Source organism: Dinoponera quadriceps, unplaced genomic scaffold, assembly GCF_001313825.1.
Source record: "Dinoponera quadriceps isolate SergipeBrazil2010 unplaced genomic scaffold, ASM131382v1 scaffold46, whole genome shotgun sequence".
Lineage (NCBI taxonomy): Eukaryota > Metazoa > Arthropoda > Insecta > Hymenoptera > Formicidae > Dinoponera > Dinoponera quadriceps.
Window position 1 is genome coordinate 606,475 of NW_014554488.1, and position 27,445 is coordinate 633,919.

At 39.6% G+C, this 27,445-nt stretch overlaps 3 protein-coding genes and 1 long non-coding RNA gene across 7 annotated transcripts; 2 read left to right on the forward strand and 2 right to left on the reverse strand.

Annotated features, from left to right (window-relative positions):
• The first annotated feature begins 20 nt into the window (after nucleotides 1–20).
• On the forward strand, nucleotides 21–2,170 carry LOC106751154 (putative gamma-glutamylcyclotransferase CG2811). 2 transcript variants are annotated; one of them, XM_014631992.1, is made up of 4 exons: nucleotides 21–529; nucleotides 1,046–1,195; nucleotides 1,260–1,381; nucleotides 1,461–2,170. In XM_014631992.1, the coding sequence occupies exons 1-4, from the start codon at nucleotides 320–322 to the stop codon at nucleotides 1,495–1,497; spliced, it is 519 nt and encodes a 172-aa protein (XP_014487478.1). In that variant the 5' UTR covers nucleotides 21–319; the 3' UTR covers nucleotides 1,498–2,170. The 2 variants fall into 2 exon arrangements, with proteins under 2 accessions (XP_014487478.1, XP_014487473.1); XM_014631987.1 differs by having other exon boundaries at nucleotides 1,260–2,170.
• Nucleotides 2,171–2,614: 444 nt separating this feature from the next.
• Nucleotides 2,615–7,149, reverse strand: LOC106751147 (protein CDV3 homolog). Its single transcript, XM_014631977.1, has 3 exons — nucleotides 6,816–7,149; nucleotides 5,763–6,241; nucleotides 2,615–5,151 (listed from the first exon to the last, which is right to left on the reverse strand). Exons 1-3 carry the CDS (start codon nucleotides 6,990–6,992, stop codon nucleotides 5,013–5,015), a joined length of 795 nt encoding a protein of 264 aa, XP_014487463.1. The 5' UTR covers nucleotides 6,993–7,149; the 3' UTR covers nucleotides 2,615–5,012.
• A 577-nt stretch (nucleotides 7,150–7,726) lies between these two features.
• LOC106751135 (pyruvate dehydrogenase (acetyl-transferring) kinase, mitochondrial) lies at nucleotides 7,727–26,289 on the forward strand. 3 transcript variants are annotated; one of them, XM_014631946.1, is made up of 8 exons: nucleotides 7,734–8,307; nucleotides 22,099–22,306; nucleotides 22,372–22,556; nucleotides 22,634–22,795; nucleotides 23,024–23,202; nucleotides 24,586–24,810; nucleotides 24,909–25,083; nucleotides 25,965–26,051. In XM_014631946.1, exons 1-8 carry the CDS (start codon nucleotides 8,205–8,207, stop codon nucleotides 26,012–26,014), a joined length of 1,287 nt encoding a protein of 428 aa, XP_014487432.1. In that variant the 5' UTR covers nucleotides 7,734–8,204; the 3' UTR covers nucleotides 26,015–26,051. The 3 variants fall into 3 exon arrangements, with proteins under 3 accessions (XP_014487450.1, XP_014487432.1, XP_014487439.1); XM_014631953.1 differs by having other exon boundaries at nucleotides 7,743–8,307; nucleotides 24,909–25,132; nucleotides 25,965–26,289; XM_014631964.1 differs by lacking the exon at nucleotides 24,586–24,810 and having other exon boundaries at nucleotides 7,727–8,307.
• LOC106751166 lies at nucleotides 9,089–10,930 on the reverse strand. Its single transcript, XR_001375016.1, has 2 exons — nucleotides 10,845–10,930; nucleotides 9,089–9,769 (listed from the first exon to the last, which is right to left on the reverse strand). It is a non-coding gene; the product is annotated as an uncharacterized LOC106751166 (long non-coding RNA).
• Nucleotides 26,290–27,445: the final 1,156 nt, after the last annotated feature.

Here is a 27,445-nt window from a genome sequence, read left to right on the forward strand (position 1 = left end):
CCTTCCATTATCCACGTCAGTCCATAAGTGACATTTGCGCAGTGTGTCCGTCCAGTTATTCGTTTCTTTTATTTTTTTCTCCGCATCCGCAGCGCGAACATCGTGTGACGTTGCGTGTACGTGGAGGAAGTTCGCGTCGCTCTGCCGACGCGTCGTCGCGAAATTTTCTTCCCTTACTCCTTAATTTCAAGTTTCATTCCAAATAGATCGATCAATATCGATTTGTGACGTAACTGCACACCGTAACGCGGTTTAGATAACAAAGTTACCGATGCCACCGGCCGGAAGTCACGTATGAGAGCCAGGCGCGATTTTCGAAATGTACGAGAACCTGTTCAAGAATCCGCTGCACCGGGTGTTCGTGTACGGCACGCTGAAACGGGGAGAACCCAATCACGGGATTATAAAGGATGTCACGAATGGCTATGCGAAATTTCTGGGCATCGGCAAGACGACGATCTCGTATCCTCTGGTGATCGCCACCAAGTACAACATCCCGTTCCTGTTGAAGAAATCCAACGTCGGCAATGTGAGTTGACGATAATCGGTGCTTACCCGCAATGAAGAGCCGTTATAAATCAGCTGTACATATATATATATATTAAGATATACAGGATGAGACAATAATTATTACCACCTTGAATATCTTTTGAAATTTATCTAAGAGAAATTGCATTGATATATAATAATAACTTTATTATAGATAAGTGTAATGCAATAAATTAATAAATTAACATTCATTACCTCGGGCACTCTAGGTAGGACAAAAATGTGACATCAAAATGACGTTAAAATGATAATAGAACTCCCCAAGTGTGATGTCAAATGACGTCTTAATAACACCTTAATGACGTTTCTAATGTCAATAAGATGTCATTAAAACGTTATTGTGATCATTTTCTTATTATTTCGACATCATCGTCATTCTCTACCTTCCCATTTTCATCTCTAGTCGTAAAGATATTTTTATTTTTATATTCAAGGTTGTAAGAATTATCCTATATATTTCGTCATATTACGATAATATCTGTGTTTGCTGGGACAGCATGTGCAGGGTGAAATATATGACGTGGACTCGGCAATGCTGAGAAGACTGGACGAGCTGGAGGAGCACCCCACCTTTTACGAACGCACTGAGGAAGAAGTCTTGTTAACTCCGGAAGCTAGGCTTAGGCCCGGGAAAACGTTCGAAGAGGTAATTCGGGGATCGCCTGAGAGTGATATCTTATCCTTCGCGTCGTATCTTTTCGACTTTTCAGGTCGGTGAGCTGACGAAGGCATGGATATATTTCTTGCCGAGATACAATCCCACACTGCTGGAAGGTTCCATGTACGCGTCTTACAGCAACAACGGGAAACACGGGCTGAAGTATTGCGAGAAGTATGTTCGCGATCCGTCCTATGATCACAAAAAGGAAGTACAGTAAGATCATCTCGCGGCTTCTTTTATCTCGTTGCAGTAATGAAGATTCGTCAAGCGTTAACGACGTCCTTTGAATACCTCGAATTGACACTTTGTCTCGCTCCGAGTGAGTGATCCGATGCAGCCATTCCGGAACACTAGTGATTTTTTATTTCGACAATAACGATTTGGTCCCTTAATAAAGAGCAGACCCGACGAGATGCCAGCTGAAGAACCGATAAACAAGGCTTCGGTCTGCGCAGGATCGTCAGTTTGTAAGACTGTACTTTTATATTGTTGCATGATAATGATGCAATGACGATATAATCTTTTGGCGATTCTACGTAGAGTTCAATTCGACATTGCATCTCGTCGCAATTGATTTTATCAAATATTGTCTCTATGCATTTATATTCTTTTTTTAATTAATTATTTTTAATAGTCAGAGACTGCGTTCCGAAATTCACTGCCGGTATTAAAGAAGAGAAAGTACTGGAAGTGCATATCGGAACGCAGCCAGAGTACAATCTGGGTATCAAAATGGTCGGTTAATTTAAAAATACGCGGCTGCCCGGGTGATATTCGGAAAGTTCGGATACCATATAGCAACGTTACAACATTGATTGTTAGCTTTTGTGCTGTATGGACGGAGGACTTGACGCCGCTTGAACACCTACATTTATATTACTGAGGTGTATTATTTATTTTACTCGGGACAACCTGTGTATATCGTAATTGACTTTTATTAAATATACGCCACCCCACATCTTTGCGCGATCTCACTTCCTACCACCATTCCATATCGCTCGCTCTCATTCAATAATAGTGATAAAGTCATCGTTGTATCTTCAACTATATTCTGTAACAAAGGCAGGCTAGTTCGCATCGCCACGGGCGACCAAAATCACCTCGAAATCGTCCTCGAGAGGCACCGGTGTTGCGTTTCCGCATACTTAAGCTACACATTTCTCCCAACACTGTAGTATATCTCGCATGTCGAGAGAACCGCTTCCCTCCGCCGAAGAGCTCGCGAGAGAAGACGCGTTTGATCGTTTCTCGCGCGCTGCGCTCTCTTCCGACTTTTGAGAATCGGCCCACGATTGCTTTCGGTTTACAGCAAATTAGAAATGCTCGCAAGGTTTGCGCATACGAGAGAGAGAGAAAGAGAGAGAGAGAAAGAGAGAAAAAAAAAGAGAGAAAGAGAGAGAGAAAGAGAATTATCCTAGGAAATTTATTTATAAATAATCACATTTTATCACTCGCTATACAAGTACGCTTATTCTCTATCCGTTTTCTGTACGGCATCCCTCTCCCCGCCTCTTCGTGTTCAGGGGGGGAAAAAAAAACTGTCTCCTTGTCCTCGTCGGGGAAGAGTCTGCCGACAACGGGAGAAGGCCGTCTCGAAGACGGACTTGGATATTTATCTGCCGTGCTGCCTTCCGACGAAAAGAAATTCTCGTATCAACAACGAAAAAAGAATCATATCGATCGTTAACAGAGGCTTTACGTAAGATCTTGGTTTCTTTTTTTTTTATAATATATATGTATATATATATATATATTTTTTTTATAATATATATATATATACATATATTTTAACACGAGTGTATGCGCATATGTCTTTCTCCCTCCTACTTGTGTACAACACCACCGCGCGACGCTCTCGCTTATCGCGTTTCGCATTTAGCTATATCGTCCTAAGGCGTGCCTCGTGCCCGTGTGACTAACAATTAGTCTCTCGTTCGTGCTCGTTCCTGTTACATTGTCAACTTGTCTAATTTTTACTTCTGCACCGTTCCAAAGCCCAGCCCCCCGTAATTCGATTAATAATTATACGTATGTACACACATGCGCGCGTACATATATATGCAATCAAAATGCAGGAAAAAGTTAAAAAGCAAATGAGAACCTGTCGCTGATGTCAGAGCGATATAATATTTAACGAGGAGATAATATTTATATTTAATCACATTTAATATATAACGGACGTTTCGATCCCGACTATTTGCACCATCTTCAACGTTAAGTAAGAATTTTACAATTAAAATTATATGCTGCTATAACGCTATCATAATTTGTGAGAGTTATAATAGTATATATTTTGAATTTTGAAATTTTATTATTCAGCATTGAAGAAGGTTCAAACAGTTGGGACCTCGTTATATATTAAACATTGTTTCTTTTTTTCCCTAAACATTGTAACATTCTAACATCAGCGATCGATTCTTACTTGCCTTTTAATTATTTTTTATTTGACCTCGTATTTTATCTCGATTGTACACTTCGAGAGCCTTTGTATGCAGACACACACACATATATATATGGAATTTCCTACCGCATTGATACAATTCTTTGGACCACTTAGAAATGATTCTTTCTAAGCGAAATTGTGATATCAAATTAAGAAATTTTTTCACCGAAGCAAATCACTTAAAATTAAGCCAAAAACATAGTAGCAGCACTCCCGAGATTTAGTTTGGGAGAAACCCTTATTTCTCAATCATTCGAAAATTCTGTATTTTCGCTAAGGAATATCAAATCGAAAAAATCCAAAGAACTTCCGAATGACAGACCTTCTCGAGAATCTGTCACGCTGGTAAGAGTAACGCGGTAGAAATAAGACGCTATACGTGTGTATGTGTTAATGCACCTATAAGTTCCGTTCGTTGACGCATGTAGCCGTTTTTGAGCGTAGCGACACTCCCCGGTGAGAGGAGAGCAAAAGAGGAAAAGAGAGTGTAAGTAGCGTCTCTCACGAGTGCTTCCGAGACACATTTCGTCCCGCGGGTAATCGTGGAGCCACCGAGATCAATTACCACGTGAATCGTGAATTTCGGTGAATCGCGACGTTGTCGTGCCGATCTCGAAGTTAAGTCATTGTTCGGACGCGTCTATCTTCCTTATCTACACCGATAACACTCAACGAGAAGGCAATTAATTGTGGCAGTAAGTATGCACGCTAAAATTAGAATATAGCACCGTACGAAAGAAAGTGCGGAATACTTGATATTTTTTTCTTCTTTTTCTTTTTTCAAACGAACGATATATATACATGTATATACCATTTTGAACTACATATACGCGTAACAATCGCGCATTGCTCGCGAACGTCGCCCGAATGTGTGTGATGATCGTCCGAGTGTTTCGAGCGCCGTGAGTCCCGCTGCCGTGGCGCTTCTGGAAGCAACGCGTTCACACTACACACTATTTGCTGATTTAAAAAATGAAATACAAAAGTTGAGACTTTTACCATCGACTACGCGTCGTCTACACGGTATGAAAATAAGCTTGCGCGCGATATTCTCAGTTTGTTTCTTCTTTTTTCCCCCCTCGAGTTTAATTTACAAAGTCCTCTGTTGCGCGTGCAAAGATACGGTGATCTCGATCGGGCACAACCGCGATTAATTTTATTCCCGTCGTTCTTTCGTCTGCAAGAATAGCGTTCTCCCCGTGAATCTTACAAAACCGGGGCGTACACGTACATACTATGATACACGTTGGACTCTATTCTAGAAAATATATTTTCCCGGCGCGGCTGGGCCACGAAACAGAGAGGGGCGACGATGTGATATTGATTGTTTGTCGTTTGATTCGATCGTGATAGGTGTTTTCAGCTCTGATCTTGCGACAAGGCGCTGTACTTGTTGCCCAACGAGAGCTTCGGCGCTTGGGCCTGCGAGTCTTGCACGTTGTACGATCTGCTGCCGCCCCGATTGCGAACCTCCTCGAATGCTCCTTCATCGCGCTTCCTGCAATCAAAGCGAAATTACTTGGAATTAATGCAATTCGAGCGACGCGTAAGAAAAATATGGACGTTCTCAAATTGCCACGAATATATTGGCTGCTTTTGAGTAGCATTTAATTAGCCAATCATGGCAAAGAAATCTGATATTTCTAGTCAGATCTTATATTTAAGATCGTCCATCTTCAGATACTATATCTATCGTTTCATTGGCTACAATGCATCTGAAGGCTCCGTCTTTGCTTAATGACGTCAGAAGAAGTACGTCAAGATTTTCAAATGAAAAGATGTAAAATGACATTTGTGGTCGCACACTTGTAAAATTGGACTTTTTGTTTTAATCGAACAAGCAATAAGTAGTCGTATAAAAATTAATCTTTCCTCGTAATTTTGTCAATCTTACCTATTGATTGTTCGAGCAAAGTCCAATTTTACAAGTGTGCGACCAGAAATGTCATTTTACATCTTTTTATTTGAAAATCTTGCGTTTTCTCGCTTCTGATGTCGTGAAACAACTACTCCGGAGCCTTAAATACAGGAATCCTTTCCGATTGGTCGATCAAATAATATTCGGTGTGGCGTTTCCAATCATACTTTGATCGAAGAAACGCGTCTTACCGTCTGCTGCCCCATGGGCCGCTGCCGTTGTTCTGTGGCTGGGGCTTGGCATTCAGAGTGGGGAAGTACTCCTCGCTGTGAATGTCCGGCGCGGTGTTCCTTCCTCGCGGCCCAGATATGTTGTAGTTAGGGTTACTGTTTATGAACGCTATTATGTTCCGCAAGTGTGGTGCTATGTAGCTGCTCCCAGTGGTGGTAGTGGTGGTGGTGGTGGCGGCGGTGGCGGCGGCAGTGGCGGCGGCTGGGGGAGGCGCCGGTGGTGTGGCCACCTCTGGTACTTCCGGCGGTAAATCTGGCTTCTTCCATGGTCCTGTGTGCTTGGTGCCTCTCTCGCCGGATTCACCGTCGGAGTTGTTCTCACCGGTGCCCCGCTCATCGTCCGATTCCGCATCGATGCTGTCGTTTACTGTTAAGTGGCCGATCTTCAGACCGCTATAGTCCTTCTTCTCCTCCTCGAACTCCTTCCACTCGTCCTCATCCTGAAAATAAAAGATGCCTTCGACACAGCGATATCGTAACGAATTTGTTCTTCTCTTTCTTCCACCAAGTCTTAGCTCGCTTCACAAGCGAAGAACTCGATGCTTTTTCCGCTGCACTAGCTAGCTTCTCTTCCTCCTTCTATAAGCTTACGCTAGTTCAGCGCAAAAGAGCAGACCTATTCTCGCAGCCTCCTGCTGATGATTTAAGGTCTTTTCGATGAACTAACGTGTAAAATGATAATACAGGCAAGACGGTCAGTTCAGTAAGAAAGAACTCTTCGTGCGACTCACAATTGTTACAACATATTATGACATTATAAAGTGACCTAATTCCCGAGGCGACTGCAATTAGTGAATTTATCGTGCACATGATATTACGGCGCATTGACGACGAGAAAGCTGCCGTCGATTATATAAGGCTCGTCCGGGCGAGCCTGTTGATCGGTACGTCGTCCGCAGCACCACGCGAGCGGACCATATGACGTTCGCGGGGAACAAACATGGCAGCGGTATGCGTGCGTGGAGAACTCCTCCGGGGAAGACGGAGTTCTCGAGCACGACGTCGCCCTTTTACCTCCGTCTGCTGGGACTCCTCGCCCTCGGGATTCGCCGGTTTCTCCTTGAGCTTGGGCTTCTCCAGCCGCTTTCCCGTCTCCTCGAGCTTCTTCGCGACCTCGTCGGTGGTCGTGAACTTCTTGCCTTTGGCCTTCTTCCGGTCCTTCTTCGCGAAGAAATCGTCCAGATCCGCCATGGTGACGTCCTCGCTTATACCACGTTGAGTAGGAACTCGGCGGGGAAAGCAGTGAAACACGACGACCCAACGACAGCACTCTCGGCACACGGACTGATCGGGGCTACCACTGCTGCCGTCCACATGGGCTTGTCTCGACCGGAAGCGACGTGAATCAAACGAGCAACACGAGTGCTCCGTGCGCTCGAGGATCACCTTTCCCGGGCCGGAAACACGCGGGAAAATCGTGCGAGGCGGCGTCGATAATATTTCTCGAGGCCCGGGTCGGCGGATCCACTGGGGAAACGCGAGCTCGAGATCGCGCGGATTCTTGCTAGTGGCGCTGCAAGCCTGTCCAGCAGAAGACGCGAGAATCTCTAACCTAAAGCAACGTGCCGGACGGGCGACCTGGTGCGCTCCGTCGACGGCTCGAAGCGAGCTCGCATTGGGGACGTGAGGAAAAGCGCGGCTCGGGAAGCGTGCGATGCACGAGGAGGTTAATTGTCAACCCTGTGCTTCGCGAGTGGCAGCAGGTGGCGTTGCGACATCTACTTCCGGAATACGAATCGACCGATCTTTTTCACGCCGGTTCAATTTCGTTTATTGTAACAACGCGCTCATTTTCGCACAAGTGACATCCCAGTAAGCAGGAAACATTAAATCGATCTTATGTGGATTTCGTTTTGACCTCATATTTTATCAATCTTTCAAAACCGTTGCTTGGTAAACAACATAATGTAATGTGTCTATTATTATGTTACGTTGAACATTATAACATTGATATTATATTACCGTCGCTTGACGTGCTATTTCGAAATATTATAGCGCGGAAGTATTGTTTGAGAACGTTACAAAATATCATTGTAAATAACGCTGTAATGATGATCACTTCTCGCTTGCTGAAAAACGAATCAGCCTTCGCAGGACTGAGCTAGTGCTGCGCTGGAACTTTCGACGTTAAATCACACACTCGTTCTAAAGATAAAAAGTGCAATTCGAACTGGTCAATCTCGCGAAATCGTAATTATATGGCCGCCGAACGTGGCAGCGAAGAGCGCGCATGCGCGACTTCGCATATACCGCAGCGAGCTCGGCGGAGTTCCCAGCACTCGGTGGCACTCGTTGACGTGAATCTCACCGTTCGACGTGCATCAGCGGTTCGTCGTTCGTGTCCTCGCCCCGTGTTACGTACGTCTCCGATCGACGGGACTTTAATGTGTGACTCGGTGCGAGATGAAGCTCACACGGAACTGTCTCGGCAGTATCGCCAAGATGCTGGACTTTTACTCACAGTTCAACCCTTCGCCGCTCTCGATCAAGCAGTTCTTCGACTTCGGTGAGTACTCGATCTCCCCGTCCGTCGCCCCGTTTCTCGACGAGAGCGTGCGAGAGCTTGTGTCTTTCGACGGCACGCGCGTCCGTCCGTTTTACGCCGATTAAGCCGGTGTAATTTACACAACAGTGCGTGACGAAAATAGCCTTTCTTTACCACGAAATTGTTTATATGTTTCGGGCGGTGTTTACACCGTCGAAAGTTACAAGCGCATGTATTCGTCGAGATTGTTTGTGACGTATAATGTGATAAGAAAGAATCATAGGCAAAAAGTCCTCGATAGATAATGACATCGAGGAGTGACGTTGATACAGTCCCGACCGGATGGAGCGATCATGATATTGCCCCTCGCGGCGATATGACGTCGCGTACGTTCTCTTACGCGGGATAGCTCTCACGATGTTTACATAATATTAAAGCTTATTATCCTATTATATCCTTTTCGATAGCTGAGCGACGTCTGTGCCAAGAACTGAAATTCGTTTCAGCAGCGACTTTACACTATCTAGTGTGAAGCTACCGGTTGGAAAATGCATTTGTCATACTTTTCGACATTAATTCGTATCAATTTGATATATTAACAAGTTATTTTTCACTAGACTGATATTGTCGGTATTACGTTATCATCGAGAAATATACTGCACACAATTATGCATTGCAATTAATCATATCGGTTGTTTATTTCATCGAGATACCGACGAGAGATACCGACGAGAGAAGTGGCACTTTCGATATAAATTTGTTATCTTTGCGCAAACAACGCTTCTTTAAGAAGACTCACCCATAAGGCGCGGAACTCTTCTAATGTTTAACGATAAAAACATAGCGTTACAATATTTACCGGAGACTGGTGACCTTCATCGCCTCACGTGCTCGACAAAGAACGACAGCAGATATGATGTAATCGTTTTATGCGCAATTTGCGCGTTTCTCTTTCCGCTATGTCGCTGGAATACACACACACACACACACACGATCGATTCACGCAGTGTCGTTCGCTTCTTCATGCACGAGTGTGACATCGTTACTTTTGTTGTGTAAATATACGAAGAGCCGAATCGGCAGAGCGAAATTTGGGGAGAGAGAGACTAATTCGATCCATCGTCGATCCTGTATTTCTCGTGAAGGAAAGTCTCGGAAACGTAATTCGACGGAACTCCTGGAGCGTTGAAGGATCAAGCGATCGGCGATGAGAGAGACTCTGATCCCGTCAGAAGGAAGTTCGTATGGTCAATCACCTATGCTTTCCCGCTTCCGTTACATGAGAATGTTGCGTGTTTTGTCTAGCGGTGGTTTGTACGCTCCGCATCGTCGTTCCGCACGTCATCACTGAAAACATCACAGACGTGTCTGAAGGAACTTCGCGGCGGACTTCGTTAGAGTCCATGGAGTAGCGTTCGAAGAAGCGTCGCGACTCACCCCGATACGATCTATGATGAGGCATCGATCGATCGATTGGGAGTTCCTGCACCGAAAAAAAGACCATTAGTGTGAACTGAATTTTCTCGAAAGAACGGACGGAAAACTCGGTTGTACACAGATAAAAGCGTCATTTTACTGCTAAGAAAAGCGATTACTTGGTTTATTTTCCTTCTTCTATGTAATAGTTGTCTTCAACATTTTTTCTTGATAATAGTCTTAAAATATATTCATTATCGATTTGAAAAAAGCTCATTATCACGCGTATTAAAAAGAAGAATTTACTTTATTTTCAAGAATATTGTAAACTTTATCGACGAAAAGTTAAATTTGGTTAATTTGAATAAGTAAACCGAAGTTTAATATTCTTGATTGAGGTACTGAATTTACTAGGATTCAGAATATGTTTCGAATAAATTTATTTGCGGACACAAAGCGTATCAATCGTCACAGTTAATGTAAATAAAATATATCCTATACCAAACAACACGCAAAATTTCGAGTAATTAATTATTGAAAATGACCATGTATAGAGGCTTCTTTAATTAATAACTTAAAAATTTTTGCGTTATCCGCAAAAGAGGATTTTTTTATTCATATTGACCTAAATTATAAGTATTTGACACGCCTCAAACACCTTGTATAAACTTATGAAATACTTGAAACAAATAACATTTACTTCGATGCAGTATGTATTTTTCTGTGTGTAAGAACAGACACGACTTCCTTTTTGTATATTCCGAAAATTTCCATTCACGTTCTCGATTATGCGGGCGATTATGCAAGCAACAGCGACATCTTATTTCACCTTCGGCCCGCGAATTTCCATTTCCTTTTGCGTCGAATTTGTCGCGATTACTCGACACGTCCGCGGAGGAAGTCCTCGAAATTCGTTCCGAGAATGCGCGGGAGGATCGATTGAGTTTTCGTTGCGTGGGTTCGGGATTTCCATACGAGGTAGTAACGAGACAAATGATAATTTACTCGAATAACGCCCGGCTCCGAATAACGAAGGGAGATCGGAGGACTTGATGTCACCTTACACTAGGTCAAGGTTGGATCGACAGATCAGCATTTGGAGGAAAGATCATCGGGCTCCGGTCACTGCCATTGGTACTTACGGACGGTAAAAATAGAAGAGTGTTATTATTGCCGTATCACATCTTGGAGCGTTGCCGCGCATTCTTTTGGCGAGTTTCCGCGTGAAAACTCCGCGAGGAAAAGGCAGGTGCAATGGAATTTGTACCGTGACTCGCGTCGCTGTCTGAAATCGCGCTCGCCCCCACACGAGATCGCCTTGACGCTGCGACACGCATTTGGCCGATAATATATATTACCGCGAAATGGATACGTTTTCAAAGACGATACATCGCGGCATTTTTTTTTTTTTCTTCTAATTTGGTGACGGGTCGAGAAGAATTTTCAAGAATATTGTAAACTTTATCGACGAAAAGTTAAATTTGGTTAATTTGAATAAGTAAACCGAAGTTTACTCTCGAAATTTTCACTCGAAAATTTCACTCAGATCATGAATAGGCCGAATTAAAATTTCGATAACTGTGGGAGGAAGAAATTTAAGAACGAGAATTTTATATTAAGGGATATTCAGTCAACAAGAAATGGATGGCCAATAAGAATCATCTTCGGTTTGTCTAGTAGCTAATAAATCACTCGATCATCTGTCTATGCAGAGAAGAAGATTTTTTTGGAGTGAATAAAATTTCTTTGATTAAAACAAATTTGCCTTTTAGAATAGAGCCAATCGCGTTTTGTTTTTCCGGCTCGATATCAAATAAATTGTTGAGGATCAGTCATCAACATTTCGCAGTTATTCGGATTAAGAATGGCCTAGTGTTCTTTATGCGTAGGCTTCGTGTCGCGTGTATATTTTATTTACGTGTTCGCGCGTTATCGCGATCAGACTTTCGACGTGATGACGATGATTTTTCATTCGAACTGCGTCTTCGTCGAATGACGAGTTGAATATCGTGCGATATTTGATTCTAATGGCGCGCGCGACCAAGGAATGAATCGCCGGATGAATGCACGTTGATGAGAATTAACGTCGCATATGATACTGAATGAATAGTCCCGTCGTAATTCAATGCTCGGAGTTACAGGGAGTTGTGCAATTATGTTATCCTGAAATCAGTTCGGTTTACTTTCTTCCCAAGATAGGCTCGTGATTATAGGACCGAAGAGAAGAATATTTCGTACGACAATTTCGACAGTACGATCGTCGTCGCGCGATCGAGGTCAAGATAATAAACAGAACCGGCCGATGAATTCGTCGCGCATGTGAAGAGGCCTCTCGCTTGTTGCTTTTCGTACGAGACGCGTATCGCCACGAATTGGATGAAATTTCATCCAATTTTAGTCCTAGTTTAAGTCTAATTTAGTTCTATATTAAATGTTCAAAGGACTACAAGTGGGAACTTATTTCTATTTTCTCCACTTGAAGACTCCATTTTCATCTCAACGTAGAATTAAACATTTCGACTTGGGTACACCAGCAGTGTCTGCGAAAAAATATATTTAACACAGCGTGGAAGAAATTAAGTTTAATTATTCGTCCGATTATGGCGACATTATTATCTATACGTTATCTATTTGTAATCTACATTATGCGATATACGTAGATATACGAATAATTTCCTCGCGCGTATAATCTTAATTTATTTAAACTGAATTATAAACTGAAGCACGTTTCAATAGAGAACTTGGTTATCACTCGAGCCGCGAAGTAGGTTTCGTTAGATAGGAGGCACGCAATGAACACACGGAATTAGCACAGCTTTTTTTATGAGATATTGTTGTCATGAAGAACCGGTTGATGTCGGAATTAGCGAATTTATCGGCGGGCTTTTGTTTCCACAAAACGCTCTCGGAGCACATCTTTTGCTTTTCATACTGACACACGCAAATATCGTTGTTTGTCAATATATTTCGAAAGGAATTGTAAACTCAGATGTCGATTCAGCGAAAGAGAAATCCTGCCGCGTGATCGACATTTTTTTTCAAGATCGTCCTTCGAAATCGCGGCTGAGGCGCACATGTGAGGCGTCACGACGTGAACGAAAGAAAAACGCGGGCAAGTTGAGAATGCTCATGTACATTGGATTTTTCTTCGTGCGATCAGCAAGATAATGTCTGGGAAACTTGCACACTCGACTCGTCCGATTTCGACGCGCATATTTTGTTATGCGCAGCATAAGGTCTCGTTCTGCTTACGTTCATTATCTTTCGATACTTGAGCGCTTATCTTAAAGTTTTAGCGCATAAACAGGTCTATGATGACATGTATTCACATACCGTTAATGCAGATTACACAAGATCGGACAGCGTCGCTCGTTTTACGTCGCTGGCGATCGCCAACTTGAATATGAATGTTTCTCTCTTTAACGTGAAGTCCATTTAATTGATTTTTGAAAAATTAAAAAATTTTTAACAAATCGATCGATTTGGAGAAATCGGGTTTTTTTAAAGATCAGTCAATTTTAAATTAAAAAAAATCAATTTTTCAAAAATCAACTGATTTTTGCCGACGATCATTTCAACGATTATATGAAATTCTCCGGACTTTTGATACACCCTGTATATCGCCGCGACCGGTGCGAAAGAAATACGCTCTCCGGCTACGTTAGCCTTTATTAGCGGCGCTGGTCCGGTTTATAACTTCATGGAAGAGCGCTCGAGGCCTGTTCGATTCCATCTTACATTACCTCGCGTCGCAGCCTTGAAAGGTAGAATTGCTCACGTCAGATTTATCTCGTTGATTATAAGATATGCACAAATAGACCGCATGATAATCTTTACAATTTTATTTAATATAGCTGTGGAAACAAATAGATTCTTACCAGATCAATCGTCATTCAACGTTACAACATTTTCATCACACCGATATATAGCAGTCGGAACTTATCCTCCGCTTGTAATAAATTTTCGCTCATGTTACTTGTGTTAGAAGAATAAGGATCCACTTTGACTCGAGTGGGAAATTCATCGCGCAATTACGCATTAGAGAATTTAAATGCTGGCAGCGTCAACGTTGCGCAAAATGCCGTAAGAAAAAAAGTCATTACCGGTCGCTGCGTCGCGTTTTTCACATAACACATTTAATGATAACACTCTTGATAATCGCAGCTTTGTAACAGATAGAACATACAATAACACACGACGAATTTTGTTAGCCTCTGGCACACTTCCGCGAATAGAAGTTGCATAATGTACACTAACAAACAGCGTCATAAATAAATACAAACTCGCAGTGATACGGAGACTCTGATAATAAAGCAGGGATTCTTCACTTTCGTTCTCTGAAATTCATTGACCGTTCTTCTCGGAATTAATTTTCAGCGCGTATAAGTTCCTAACGAAATATAGTTGCTAAAACAAGTTTGTTGAATATATTTTGACGATGTTAAATTGCAGTCGAAGGTTTGCTGAAGTTAGGACGTGCATTTTTTGCCGTGAGTGTCATCGGGATTCTCTAAAATCTAGCCTCCATCGTTCACGAGTCCCAGATTGGGAACCTCTGAACAATGAACACTTTTGCAGTACACGCATGCTGACGTATGTATACCTTGAATTTCGTGCGTCATTCGTATATAAATGCTAATACGACACATAGATGCGAAAACGACACAGACCGGCTCTCGCTATTGTTTATTAGCGCGAAGAATCAACTGGTTAGATGAACACTCGTTCAAAATGAACGCGATAATACAGTCACCGTACGAGGTCTGTTTAAAAAGTATCGCGAATTTTGTGTTTTTTCAAAAATTATTTATTTTTTCATGAATATCTATTTTGTCTCCTTCAAAGTAATCCCCATCAGATATTATACACTTGTGCCAACGTTTTTTCCAATCCTCGAAGCACTTCAAAAAATCATTTTTTGTGATCTTGTTCAGCTCCTCCTTCGATGCCGTCTTTATCTCCTCAATCGTAGCGTAGCGTCGTCCTTTCATGTGCCTCTTCAGTTTCGGGAACAAGAAAAAGTCACAGGGGGCCAGGTCTGGGGAATACGGTGGCTGCGGCATCATTAGTGTGTTGTTTTTGGCCAAAAATTCGCGCACAAGCAACGATGTGTGAGCAGGAGCGTTATCATGGTGCAAAAGCCAATTTTTGTTCTTCCACAAATCCGGGCGTTTCTGACGGATTGCTTCGCGCAAATTGCGCATAACTTACAGGTAATATTCCTTATTGACCCTGTGGCAAGAACTCATGATGTACCACGCCCCTGCAATCGAAGAAAACTGCATCCGGCACGCTCTTCGTCGTTCACATCTTCTCGGCCCTCTGAGAACATTTTGTACCACCGATAAACGTTGCTTCGGTCCAAGTAGTTTCACCATATGCCACAGTCAACATTCGGAATGCGTCCGCGCACTTAATTTTGTTTTTCACACAAAATTTGATACAGATTCTTTGATACATTTTTTGGAATAGGCAAAAATCGAAGACAAGCCAAAACACGTCCAAGCAAAACAGCTGTCAAAGATAAACTGAATATTCAAAATGGCCGAACTTGTCGGCATAAGTGAGGGACATGAGTACCAACATAACGCCATAAAAAAATCGAAAATCGAATATACGTAACCCGCGGAAATTCAAAATTCGCGATACTTTTTGAACAGACCTCGTATCCTACACGTGTCGACGTTTCGAACTTAATCCGCTTTTAAAAATAAAAATACTTCCTATACTTTCTGACATGGATTTTTTTTTAATGCGAATGTAACAGCCGGCGTATATATTATTTTATTTGCTGGACATCGCGCGTCATGAGAAAAAATACAACTTAAAAGATATAATTTTTCAGGACAGCAACAAGTTGGTAAAGTCTTGATAAATTAAGATATAGACATCAGTTACAGATTTCCTTTCCCTAAATCAAAGGCTCTTAATTTTGCAAACTAAAGGTTATTCACGTTTCCCAACAGGCAACATATTTTCACACATTTTATTGAAATTGAAATCACATCCGCGATTTAAAGCGCACAATATATTTCCACGAAACATATCTTTTATCGAAATTGAGGTCGTCTAAATTGCGACTTCTCATAAATTTATCCCGTGATCTTACAAGTTTTTAAGAAAACGTTTATTTTTAAGTTTTCTTTATATTTTTAAACGGAGGTTTCTCACGGCGTCTCACAGTGCGAACAAAAGGCGCGTGTGGTCAGCTTTGAGAAAAGAGAAGAGGAGGAAAAGAAAAGAAAAAGTCAAGATGAACGGAAAGAAAGAGAAATAGAGAGATGTCTAGTTTCTCGTCGCGAATCATTTGGCAGTCACATTTAGTCGACGCGCATTTTGCCATCTTGCTGTGCAGTAATAAAGGAAGAGACTATTTGCAAGTTTGGCAGCATCGTATTGTTTATAGCTGTACGTGTCGGGAACAAAGTCTAAAGGACAAAAGCTCGTCCGTTTTTATTTCTGTAGGCCGGACAATAAATATTTGCTAGTTATTCACGTCACACACTGCTTACGACGGGATTTCGTTGCGCCGTTCGTTTTTTTCTCGTTTTGCTCAACCCGTTGCCAAACATCGAGAGACAGGGAGAAAAAGAGAACTTTGTGTTTTTTTTCTCAATGATTCGTGTGAGGTCAGTGATATTCCACTATCTAAGACAGAACGATTCGGCGACGAAAGAGTTCAAAGAGGAGTAAAATTGTGTGTTGTAATTTGCAGAAAGTTTACCACAGTTAAAAGTGAACGGTATATCGGAAAGATTAAAATAAGCAATTCTTTCTTGTTCAAATTTTATTTTCTAAATTATTTACATGCATTGTGATCATTTAATTTTATATCATCATTATTATTTATCCTAATTTAGTTTAGAGAGTTTAGTACACATCTGATCACGGTTGAACATGAGGAGAATAATCGGCTGTGAATTGTCAATTTCTTAAGGCTTAGAGCTTAAATTCTTATTGTAAACCCTGCTTAAGATTGCTCTAGTTTTTGGTGTTTGCGTATAAAATATTGCTTTTAACATACATTCTAAGCGATCGTTATCTCGCTTCGAGCGAAAACCCAATATTTCACCTTCGGCACGTCGCGTCATGACTCAGAGCCATGAGATATCTCCTTCGCTTTTCGTAAGCGGATCGTCTTGCTCGTCGAGGAAGGAGACAATGTTTTTTTCCGCAAAGCGGACCTCCCCACAATAACAATGACAGAGTGCGGCGCATGTGTTTATCGACACGCAATGTGAAGCGTAGATCAATATGCTAATTCCTGCGAGGCTAATATCCTCACGTGCTACTTTCAGCGTATGTCGTCATGCCCGTTTGAATTCTTCATCAAGTTTCGAAGTTCGGATATGTGTCAGGCGTCCAATTTGATCGATCAAAGAAGATTGCGCGTTACACTTATCGCGCTTGATTTACACCAGTCTTGTATCTTGTTTTTTTTCCTCGGCGAGCAATTTATATCGCATATATTTATGATAAACTTTATCAAACAAAACCACAAGCTGTCATTTTTTATAAATTTATTAGGACATTTTTTCAGGGAAGAATTTTCGAATATTCGTAACATTCATAGTTTTGTGCGGTTATTTAAATATTATATATAAAATTATACATACATATATATATATATATATATATATATATATATAATATTTTACATTTATTTTATATATATTTGTTTTTATATTTATTATTTTTATATTTATCATTATATTATACATTATAAATGATTGTTTCTGTGTGGACAGCTTGCGTATATAATTTTAATATATTAAATAGTTCACACTTTTTTGTATTTGTGATTCCTTATTGGGGCAATCGGGAAGTGGGATTGAACTACATATACATTATATAATCGAGAAAGGGTATTGCGTGGTCAGGAAGTTTTCAGTACAATCGATCAGCATACATCGATACTATTGATGTACACACACACACACATGAGCACATGAGCACATTCGCGAACAGCTGCTACCACAGGATCTCCCGCTTATCCATTCTCTCACAGTATCAAACGGGATTTTAAATAAAAGCCTGTCCGTGCGGAGAGAATTCTCTCCGTTTGACCTGATCTCTGGCAAGGACAGATAAGGACGTCCAATTTTGCGGCAATTTCTCAGCTGGTTGCTCCTGGAATCAAATCGAGGGGGAAGCTGGAGGCAGATCCGCGCCGCGGAAAATTCATGAGGATGTAATCGCTCTTTCTTTCGGGATCATGAACCAATATTCATTACGTCAATGTTCGAAGCTGATAACCACTTGATAATTTTGAAATGTACCACTCGAAGAATCGTTATTTGATAGAAATTCGTGTATAAACTTATTGATGGAACATACAGTTTCCGATATAACATCAGTTATGTAAGAGAGAAATGGTTATAATATAATTCCTAGTTATAATTATTTTATTACGCATACATCATTTATTTTTCTTAATGTTTTCTCAGTTGTTTCTTCTCCGTGCGTAACATTGCGCGATATCGCGTATGAAATTTGGTTATAATAAATAATATAATTGTATTAATAATAAATTTACTTTTTTCAATAAAGAAAAGAAAGACGCCAAGTATACCACACGGTAATTAATTTGATTTGAGTAAATATTACTTGAATGCTTTCTTTTTTTTTTTTTTCAAGTAATGTATTGATTCAAGTAAAATTTATTTAATTCAAATAAAAATTTGCTAAGGAATACTGGAATAATTATTTGCTTGAATCTAGCATTTTTTTTCTGTGTAGAAAAAAGTCTAGATGTTGTTCTTTTCTTAAAACGTAAATTGACTGAACGTTCCTTCTTTTGACGCATTCCGTCGGTTGTCTGTATGCAATTATCTCGAGCCATTTGTCAAAATGCCGTAAAACACTCGTCGAACTTGCGGCTGGGTCCCCGCAGACTTCCACCTTCCCCCGCGATACTGTGGGTACCCCTTTTGATATCGCGACGATGAATTATCGCTCTTTCCGCGACACATTTCTAATTTCGACAACAAATATGTATCTTGCGTCTGGCGTACGTGTAAAAAACATGATACGAAGCGAAACCTGTTTTGACAAGCATCGCCGTTGCAGTTGTATATATCATTGTTTCAATGGCTACTTAATGCTTCGGCACGTTACGTAAAAAGCCATCGGTCGATAAAGGGGGACAGAGAAGGATGAGTCTAATGAAAACAAAATTAATGTCGGACAAAATATTCACACAATATGTGTGTTGCTAAAAAATGTTTTGAAGATGTTTTAAGGGGAATTCTCTGGTTGTAAGCCCGAAAAATAGATTTTTATGGATGTTTTTTGAAGAAACTATTACTCCGATCGATTTGAAATTTTGTAGATATACCAGGTGTAGAAGTATGAAACCGGAATTTTTTTGTAAAAATTACACGTCTGTTGTTTGAAAATGATAAAAAAGATTTTATTCAAAATAATGTCCATTGCTATTTATACATTTTTCCCACCTCTTCGGCAGTTTATGAATACCACGCCAAAAAAACATTTCTTCTTTTGAAGCGAACCAGCTATCGAGCTATTTTCATATATTTTCATACGAATTGAAGTGTTGTTCAGCGAGAGCGTGTCCCATTGATGCGAATAGATGATAATCGGACGGAGCCAAGTCTGGAGAATAAGCCGCATGCGTTAGTATTTCCCAACTGAACGCCTCGATCGTTTCCCTGACCCATTTTGCTGTGTGTGATGGGGCATTATCATGGAGCAAAATGACTTTGTGTTGCCTTTTTCCAGATTCCGATCGTTTTTCACGCAATGCTCGATTTAAATCGATCACTTGCTGTTGGTAGCGATCAGTGTTAACGGTTTCACCAGGTTTTAGCAGCTCATAATAGATTACACCCTTCTGATCCCACCAAACACAGAGCATTGTCTTCTTTCCAAAGCGATTGCAGTGGATGTCGATGGTTCGCCTGGATTCACCCATGATTTCTGACGCTTAGGATTCTCAAAATATATCCATTTTTCATCACCTGTCATGATACGATGGACTTTCTTTTGTATCTGTCGAGCAGCATTTCACAAGTGATTTTTCGATTTTCTTGCTGTCTTTCATTCAGTTCATGCGGAACCCATTTTCCCACTTTCTGAATCTTTCCCATGGCTTTCAAACGAATTGAGACAGCTTTCTGCGTCACATTCATGTGATCCGCGAGTTCTTCTTCAGTTTGAGTATCATCTTCATCCAATAAGGCTTGCAATTCATTGTCTGCGAACTTTTTCGGTGGTTTCCCACGCTCTTCGTTTCTCACGTCAAAATCACCACTTTTGAATTTTTTGAACCACTCGAAACACTGTGTTTTACCAAGAGCATGTTCACCGTAATCTTCGACAAGCATTCGATGCGATTCTGCAGCAGTTTTCTTCAAATGATAACAAAAAATCAATGCTGTCCGCAAATCGTAGTTCGTAGGCACAAAACTCGACATGTTTAAGGTTATAGAAAAATGTACCGGTGTATGAAACTTGGGTTGTTGTGTGTTGAAAATCTTCGTCAGCTGTTAGAGGGAGATGATGGCGCTGCAGAAGCGGTCCCTAAACTGATGGCTAGCACCATCTATAGGGAAATTCCGTTTCATATTTCTACACCTGGTATTTATTTATATTTCCCAAAGCAACTTGATTTTTTTCGAGGCTATATATTGTCTCGTTGCCGAATCGCAACGTCCGTCGCAACATGATGTCTCGAAGAAATTTGTTCAAGTGGCTCCTCCGGTTCTAGACATAATAAACCAAATTTTCATGAAAACCCTCAATCTATATGAGCGGTTCTCGTATAAATGTAGAAGTTTTGAAAAAAGTGAAAATTGAGAAAATGGCAGCATGACAAAGAAAAATTTTCAATTTCGTTTTTCTACGGTAAAAAAGATTTTACTGATATGGACATTGTATATATTCATTGCACATAGAGAACGATATTTCTTACATATAAAAGTTTGCCCGAAAGCAGTAGGTTTATTGATTCCTGAGAAAAGTTGCCAATCAGCTTGACGAATGTCGTTTGGAGAAAAACGGCTTTAAAGTTTGTGATACTGTTTTAGAGTATATCGAAAGCGAGTTACGATATTTACAACTATTTTGCGATTTTAGCGCTATAAAGTATGCCTTTCTCTTTCTCATGAATCTCTTGGAGCTGCCCGTTCATTTCCGCGGGCTTTTCGAGTGGAGCTCATAGATGTTTTCTCTCTGTTTTTGTCTAGCGATTGCTGTTCGTGCGCCGCTCAGATTAAATTTGTATAACTCGGCCAATTTTCATATGCTATAGGCATTAAAATGTTCCCAAGACTTCAATATTTAAGAAAATGCAAAGAACATAAGATTGATTTTTCGAAGCTTAACCTTTTAACTGCCGGGGTTTTGGTGTATTTTTTTTATTTAGAAAGTTGATAAAATGTGTTCATATTTCTTAAGTTTGACCCCAACAAAGTTCCGATCACAGGTAGCATCTTATATAAGACTTTCCGGCAGTGAACCGAAGGGACAAATTTTGAATTTTTTAAATTTGCAATAAAAAGCGTATATAGGGGTTTTAGAGGATGGGGAACACAATGGATTTTCTCACCTTCTCTCAGTACTTTTAGACTCACTACTGTATTTTTATAAATATTGTTCAATGTGAATTTGTATAATCAAAAGGATATCTATATTTATAACTGCAAAACTGCAAAAAAAATTATCTAAAATTTAAATTATTTCTTTTTTATAGTTTGCTAATATACTCGAACGAATTTTTTCAATAACCAAATTTCAATATGGACTAAAAGTAATAAGATGGGTTATTTTCGATCGTTATAAAGGGGTAGTTTTTTTATCTGATAAAGGGGTTGGAAAAAGTTCACGACACTAAAAAGTATTTTATTTTTTCAAATCAGCAACCTCGAAAACTGGGAATTACCAAATTTCAATATGGACTAAAAGTAATAAAATGGATTACTTACGATCGTTATAAAGGGGTAGTTTTTTTATCTGATAAAGGGGAAGGGGGGGGGTCCCATAACACACAAAGGTATTATTTTTTTATAGCAACTCGAAAACAGGTAAATAACAAATTTCAGTACGATTAGAAAGTAAAAACACGGATCTCACTAGACCGTCTTATATAAGATTTTCCGGCAGTCAAAAGGTTAAAACCCCGAGAATCCCCTTAATGTTCTCTACGATACGTCAAAATATATCATTTGTCAAGAAACGATCACATCAATCCAGATATTTATAGAATCTATTTTTAAATTGAAAATAAAACCTTTTCCGAAGAGAATTTTATTTTCTATTTATCTTTCTTCGTTTCTGGCTGTGTACCACTTATCGAGAAACACTCTATTCAAGCGATTCTCGCATTTAACTAATTAATATAACTTGCGATTATATAATTGTACGTGTGCTTTTCAGGTATAAGTGCCTGCGAAAGGAAGTCTTTCATATTCCTTAGGAAGGAGCTGCCGGTGAGACTTGCCAACATTATGAAGGAAATTCACTTGCTACCGGACAACCTGTTGAAGATGCCCAGTGTGGGCATCGTAAATAATTTATATGCCACATCTTTTGAGGAGATTATACACTTTGAGAAGGTCGAGATCAACGATGACAATTTATACAAGTGAGTATGCGAATCACTTTCTCCCGGACAATATCGCTCCTTGTCTCACGGCTTTCTCTTCGCAGATTCTGTCAGGCTTTGATCAAGATTCGGAACAGACACACCGACGTCGTCCAGACGATGGCACAAGGCGTCCTGGAGCTCAAGGATTCCCACGATGTAGACATTCAAACTGAGAACAGCATACAATATTTCCTCGATAGATTTTTCATGTCGCGCATTTCAATACGTATGCTGATCAATCAGCACAGTGAGTAGATTACGCGCTACTTTGGCGAGTCTCATTTGTATCGGCGATCTGACTGACATTTTTAACTCCCGTTTCAGCGCTCCTTTTCGGTGGATTAAATGGGCACAATAGACACGTAGGATGTATAGACCCGTCCTGTGACGTGATAGGCGTCATTAAGGACGCTTACGAGAATGCACGATTTTTATGCGATCAATATTATATGGCTAGCCCGGAACTGATAATCAAGCAACATAATGGCAAGTTTGAATTATGTTGATTGTACTAAGTGTTACACGCTAGTAAGTAGTTTCGAATAAACGACTTTTTATAGAGGTAGATTCCTTCTATATCGCATAGTCTTAATCGCCGTCACCGTTATATTCTTACATTTTCTATTATAAAGTATATATATATGTAAATATGATATCATAGGGCTCTCAAAAGTGATAATAGCGATTTAATTGTCGCCTGTTCTGTTCTTTCAGAGCTTGTGTGCAGTACTGAGATTAGGATCATTTATGTGCCGAGCCATTTGTACCATATGCTATTCGAGATCTTCAAGAATAGTATGCGAGCTGTGATGGAGCATCATGGAGAGGACTCGGACAATTATCCGCCGGTTGAGGTTGTGTTGGTGCGCGGTAAAGAGGATATCTGTGTGAAGGTACGACGAGCGATTTCTTCGGCTGCCCCCTATTTAAATATAATTTTTTAATATAATTGGAAAGGGAGACAACACTTTTTCGGGCATATGTGGAGAAGGAACAAACCAATAAATATATTGGGCTTACGAAAAAGATCGTTTTTTTTTTTTTTCACTTAAAATGCACAGTCTGTCTAATAAGATCGATCTATAACTTTTAAACTACTTATTGTAAAGGAATGAAAAAAAAAAGAAAAATTGCACATGTACTACACAATCAATACTACGACGCTTTCGTATTAATAAGTCGTTCGATCAATTCGCTGTTGTCAATTATTGTCCGACAATAATATCAACTAGGGATTACTTTCCACCAATTTTATAGCATTTTCTCGGGATAATGATTACAATATCCGTTTCATCGTGTACACTTCTTTTCCACGCAACTTTATTAATGTCCAGACCCATTTTCAATAGGACCTGCGTCTGATGACCAGATCTAGTATTCCGACCTTATTTTTTTCCTCTCACTGGGACGACTCCAACATTGTCTTCTTAAAGGATCCAGTCGTGACTTTTACCTTGAAATCACTTTTTTCGGCTAATGATATTAATGCTCTCTGGTAAATTTTGACTATCTTTTTGGCATTTAAATTCTCCATAGAGTAGGCCGAATTGGATCACAAGGAGAATCGAATCAGTATAAACTTTAAATCAGTTGTTTTTTGTTTCATACGAGCTGCTTTATCGCGTCATCTTCCTCCGCACTCATTTGAAACAAGAAACTAACGACAACTGTTTCAAAGTTTATATTGATCCGATTTGCCTCAGTCTACTCTATATTCCGGTACTCATAATTAAATACGTCGTTCTTTAAGGGGTTAAGTCCATTCTGAACCCTCCAAAAAATCGAAAATTTTTTTTGCTTGTTAAATCGATAAATACAAAATTTTTTGTCCGAAAGTGATATTCCAAATATTAACAAAGATACAGTCGATTATGTCGATCGGTGTCGTGTCATTTTCGATGTAACGGTTTTCAAAAGGAAGTTTGCACGGTCTTATCAGACAGATTGTAACATTGATTTATTTTAAAATATATTAAATCAAATTTAAATATACGTCGTTTTGTTCGATGATTTGCTATATCTCCGCTAGCTGCATCCCAAACAACACATACGTCTGAAAGACATCTCAAAGATGTCCTTTAGATATCTTATTGTTTAAGAAAACGTCCATACGACGTTTTAGGATGTCTTAATGTTATCTGGGATGATCCCGCGTCCGTAGAAATTCTGGGGTTTTTGAGCGAAGAACTGATTAAAAATGAACGGAACGAACTTTCACGACAACTCAATAGTTCGGAAATTGAGAAATTGCCGTCAATTCGCCGGGTTTGTTTCAGATATCCGATAGGGGCGGCGGGATACCTCGCTCGCAAACGGACCATTTATTTAAGTACATGTACAGCACTGCTCCGCAACCGAGCAGATCAGATGCGCATACGGTACCGCTTGCAGGATACGGCTATGGCCTCCCCTTATCGAGGCTGTATGCTAGGTATTTGCACGGCGATATCGTTTTGCTCAGTTGCGAGGGCTTTGGGACGGACGCTATTATTTATCTGAAGGTACAGCGTCACAGACTTTGTCGCGAGGAATGTGTATGGAGGAGGTTCTTCGGAGATGTAGAAAAGAGTTCGGCTAATCGAACTCCCTTCATTTTCAGGCGTTGTCCACCGAGGCGAACGAGCTGTTGCCAATATTCAACAAAAGTTCGTCGAAATTCTATCGAACGCCGGTGCCTACTGCGGACTGGAGCAGTCAGTGCGGCGGTGGAATGGCCACGAGGCAACTCAGTATGGGTCACATGCAAAACCACAGGCTCCCTCACGGGATACAAGGTAGTCATAGCTAGCAGAAGGCGATCGATGCGGATCAGGAAACGATAGAGTGAGTAATTTGTGACATGACCGGCGCTACTATCCAGTAACTTGAGTCATCTTTTGTCTCTTTTTCTTGACAAGTTACTAAAAAATTCATCGTCCAAAAATGGGTTACTATAGTCACTTTTTTCCTAAGCTGCCGTTGAATTTGTAAAATATAGGCGTTCGGTATATAAATAAATATATATATATATATATTTTTTTTTTGCCATCTCTTTTGATAAAACTACTCCGAAAGCGTGCGCAGAAAAAAATTAGTCTTAAATCAAGATAAGTATTTTCATATGTAAGCAAGAATATTATAATATTCTTAGAAGATTTTCACATTTGAATTGAGTTCAAGTAATACTTGCATCAATAAAAGTGCGATTAAATCAAGATTTAAAATCTTCTAAGAAGATTAACATTCTTGCTTATATATGAGAATATCTATTCTTGATTTTTAAGATTAATTTTTTCTGTATACTTGTATGCCCTTGGTTTTTTCTTGTTATGAATTTTCAAATCGTACTATAAAAAGAACTCGTTATATCAGATACGAATTCACGAGATAAGAACAAGTTATCCCAAGATAAATCTGGGAAGATAAGAGAAAGTGTTACTTTTTTGCTTATATGGTCTTAGTTACTCTCAGAATTTGACAAAAAATTTTATTTTTGGTCACTATTTTGATGTTTGAGAGGTCACTTTTGTCATCTTTTCTACCAAGAAGCAGTTACCGTTTCATTGTTTCGTTGCGCTGACTAGATGGTAGCGTTGGACATGACGCGAATGAGAACGCTCGTTAGCTCTTTTTCGTCTGCTTTGAAACGATTGAATATTTCACTTCTGTTTTGCAGGGAACTCGGAAAAGTCTTCTGACTTCGTGATTGCAAGAAATGATGTTTAAGTTTTCTTGTAACTACTTACGGAGGCAAGATGGGTTTATATACGAAACGAGTATTGGAGGGCTACAGGAGAGCTACATGAAGGACAATTAGAACAACTGAACGAATGGAATGCTACATCGGCCAAAAATAATATTGATATTCTTGTTTGTGCCGTAATTATATTACATATCAAATCGATTATTCAGATTTGATACGTTGGGATTTTTTATTTCTACCATATACATGTATACACGCATACATGTGCGTATATATATATATGTGTGTGTGTGTGTATGTGTGTGTATGTGTGTGTGTGTATATATATATATATATATATTTTACATGTACACGCACACGCATGCACGCACACACACGTGTATGTATGTATGTATGTATGTATGTATGTATGTATGTATGTATGTATGTATGTATGTATAGCAAAAATATATAGCATGAACAACAGGCACAACCATAAGACGTCAAATTCATATATGCGGTTTTAATCTCTTCGAGGATGAATTTTGACTAAAGTTGGTTTAATATGACTTAATTTTAAAGCGACGAGAATATGTTTTCTGTTAATCATATGGTATCATTTCTTGAAGAATTTTATGATGAATATTTATTCACATGATAATGTTATAATTTTGGTAACAATGAATTAAAAAAAAAAGAAAAACTAAATGTATCCACACACACGTATGCGTGCGTGCGTGTATGTGTTCCTGAAGAGATTATCGAGGAGATTTATCAGGAGATTTATAATTGATTCCAAGGAAAAAGATAAAAAAAAGTGATAAACCTTGATAATATTAAAGACAATTTGTTATATGACGAAACATCTAAATGAGCATGAATTGTTGGACTATGACTGTTTGTAATATTAATTTGTAATATTAAGATTGTTTTAAGATTAATATTAAAATTAATTTAAGACTTGATATTAAAACTTAATATTGCGACGAATATTGAGACATAGTATTAAGACTTATATATTGAAATTAATATCAATATTGTATGTCGGAATGCATTTGGCCTTCTTTCAGCGGTTACATAAATCACCTCAGCATTTTTTTTTTAAGTGAAAAAAATTAGAATACATTTTTCATTGTGTTAAAAGGCGACAATGAAATGTTTGGAGAAACATTCTAGACCATATTCTGGATCTATTCTAAAGAATAGTTTTCTGATATAACTACATTAGAAAATTAATTGTACATTTGGTTATACAATTATTCATCTGTATTATTGAAATTGAACATGCAAAACAATTTAAATATTAAAGGTTTTTATATGAATATAGTGTTTTCTTTTTGGTTCTTCTTGGTTCTTATCTTACTGAACAATGATTTTTTTTTGTATCAATAAGATCATTCAAAAAAAGATTACAACGTTTTTTAGTCGATGAGTTTCATAACACATCTCAGGTCCGATAGGAAAATATATCTCCT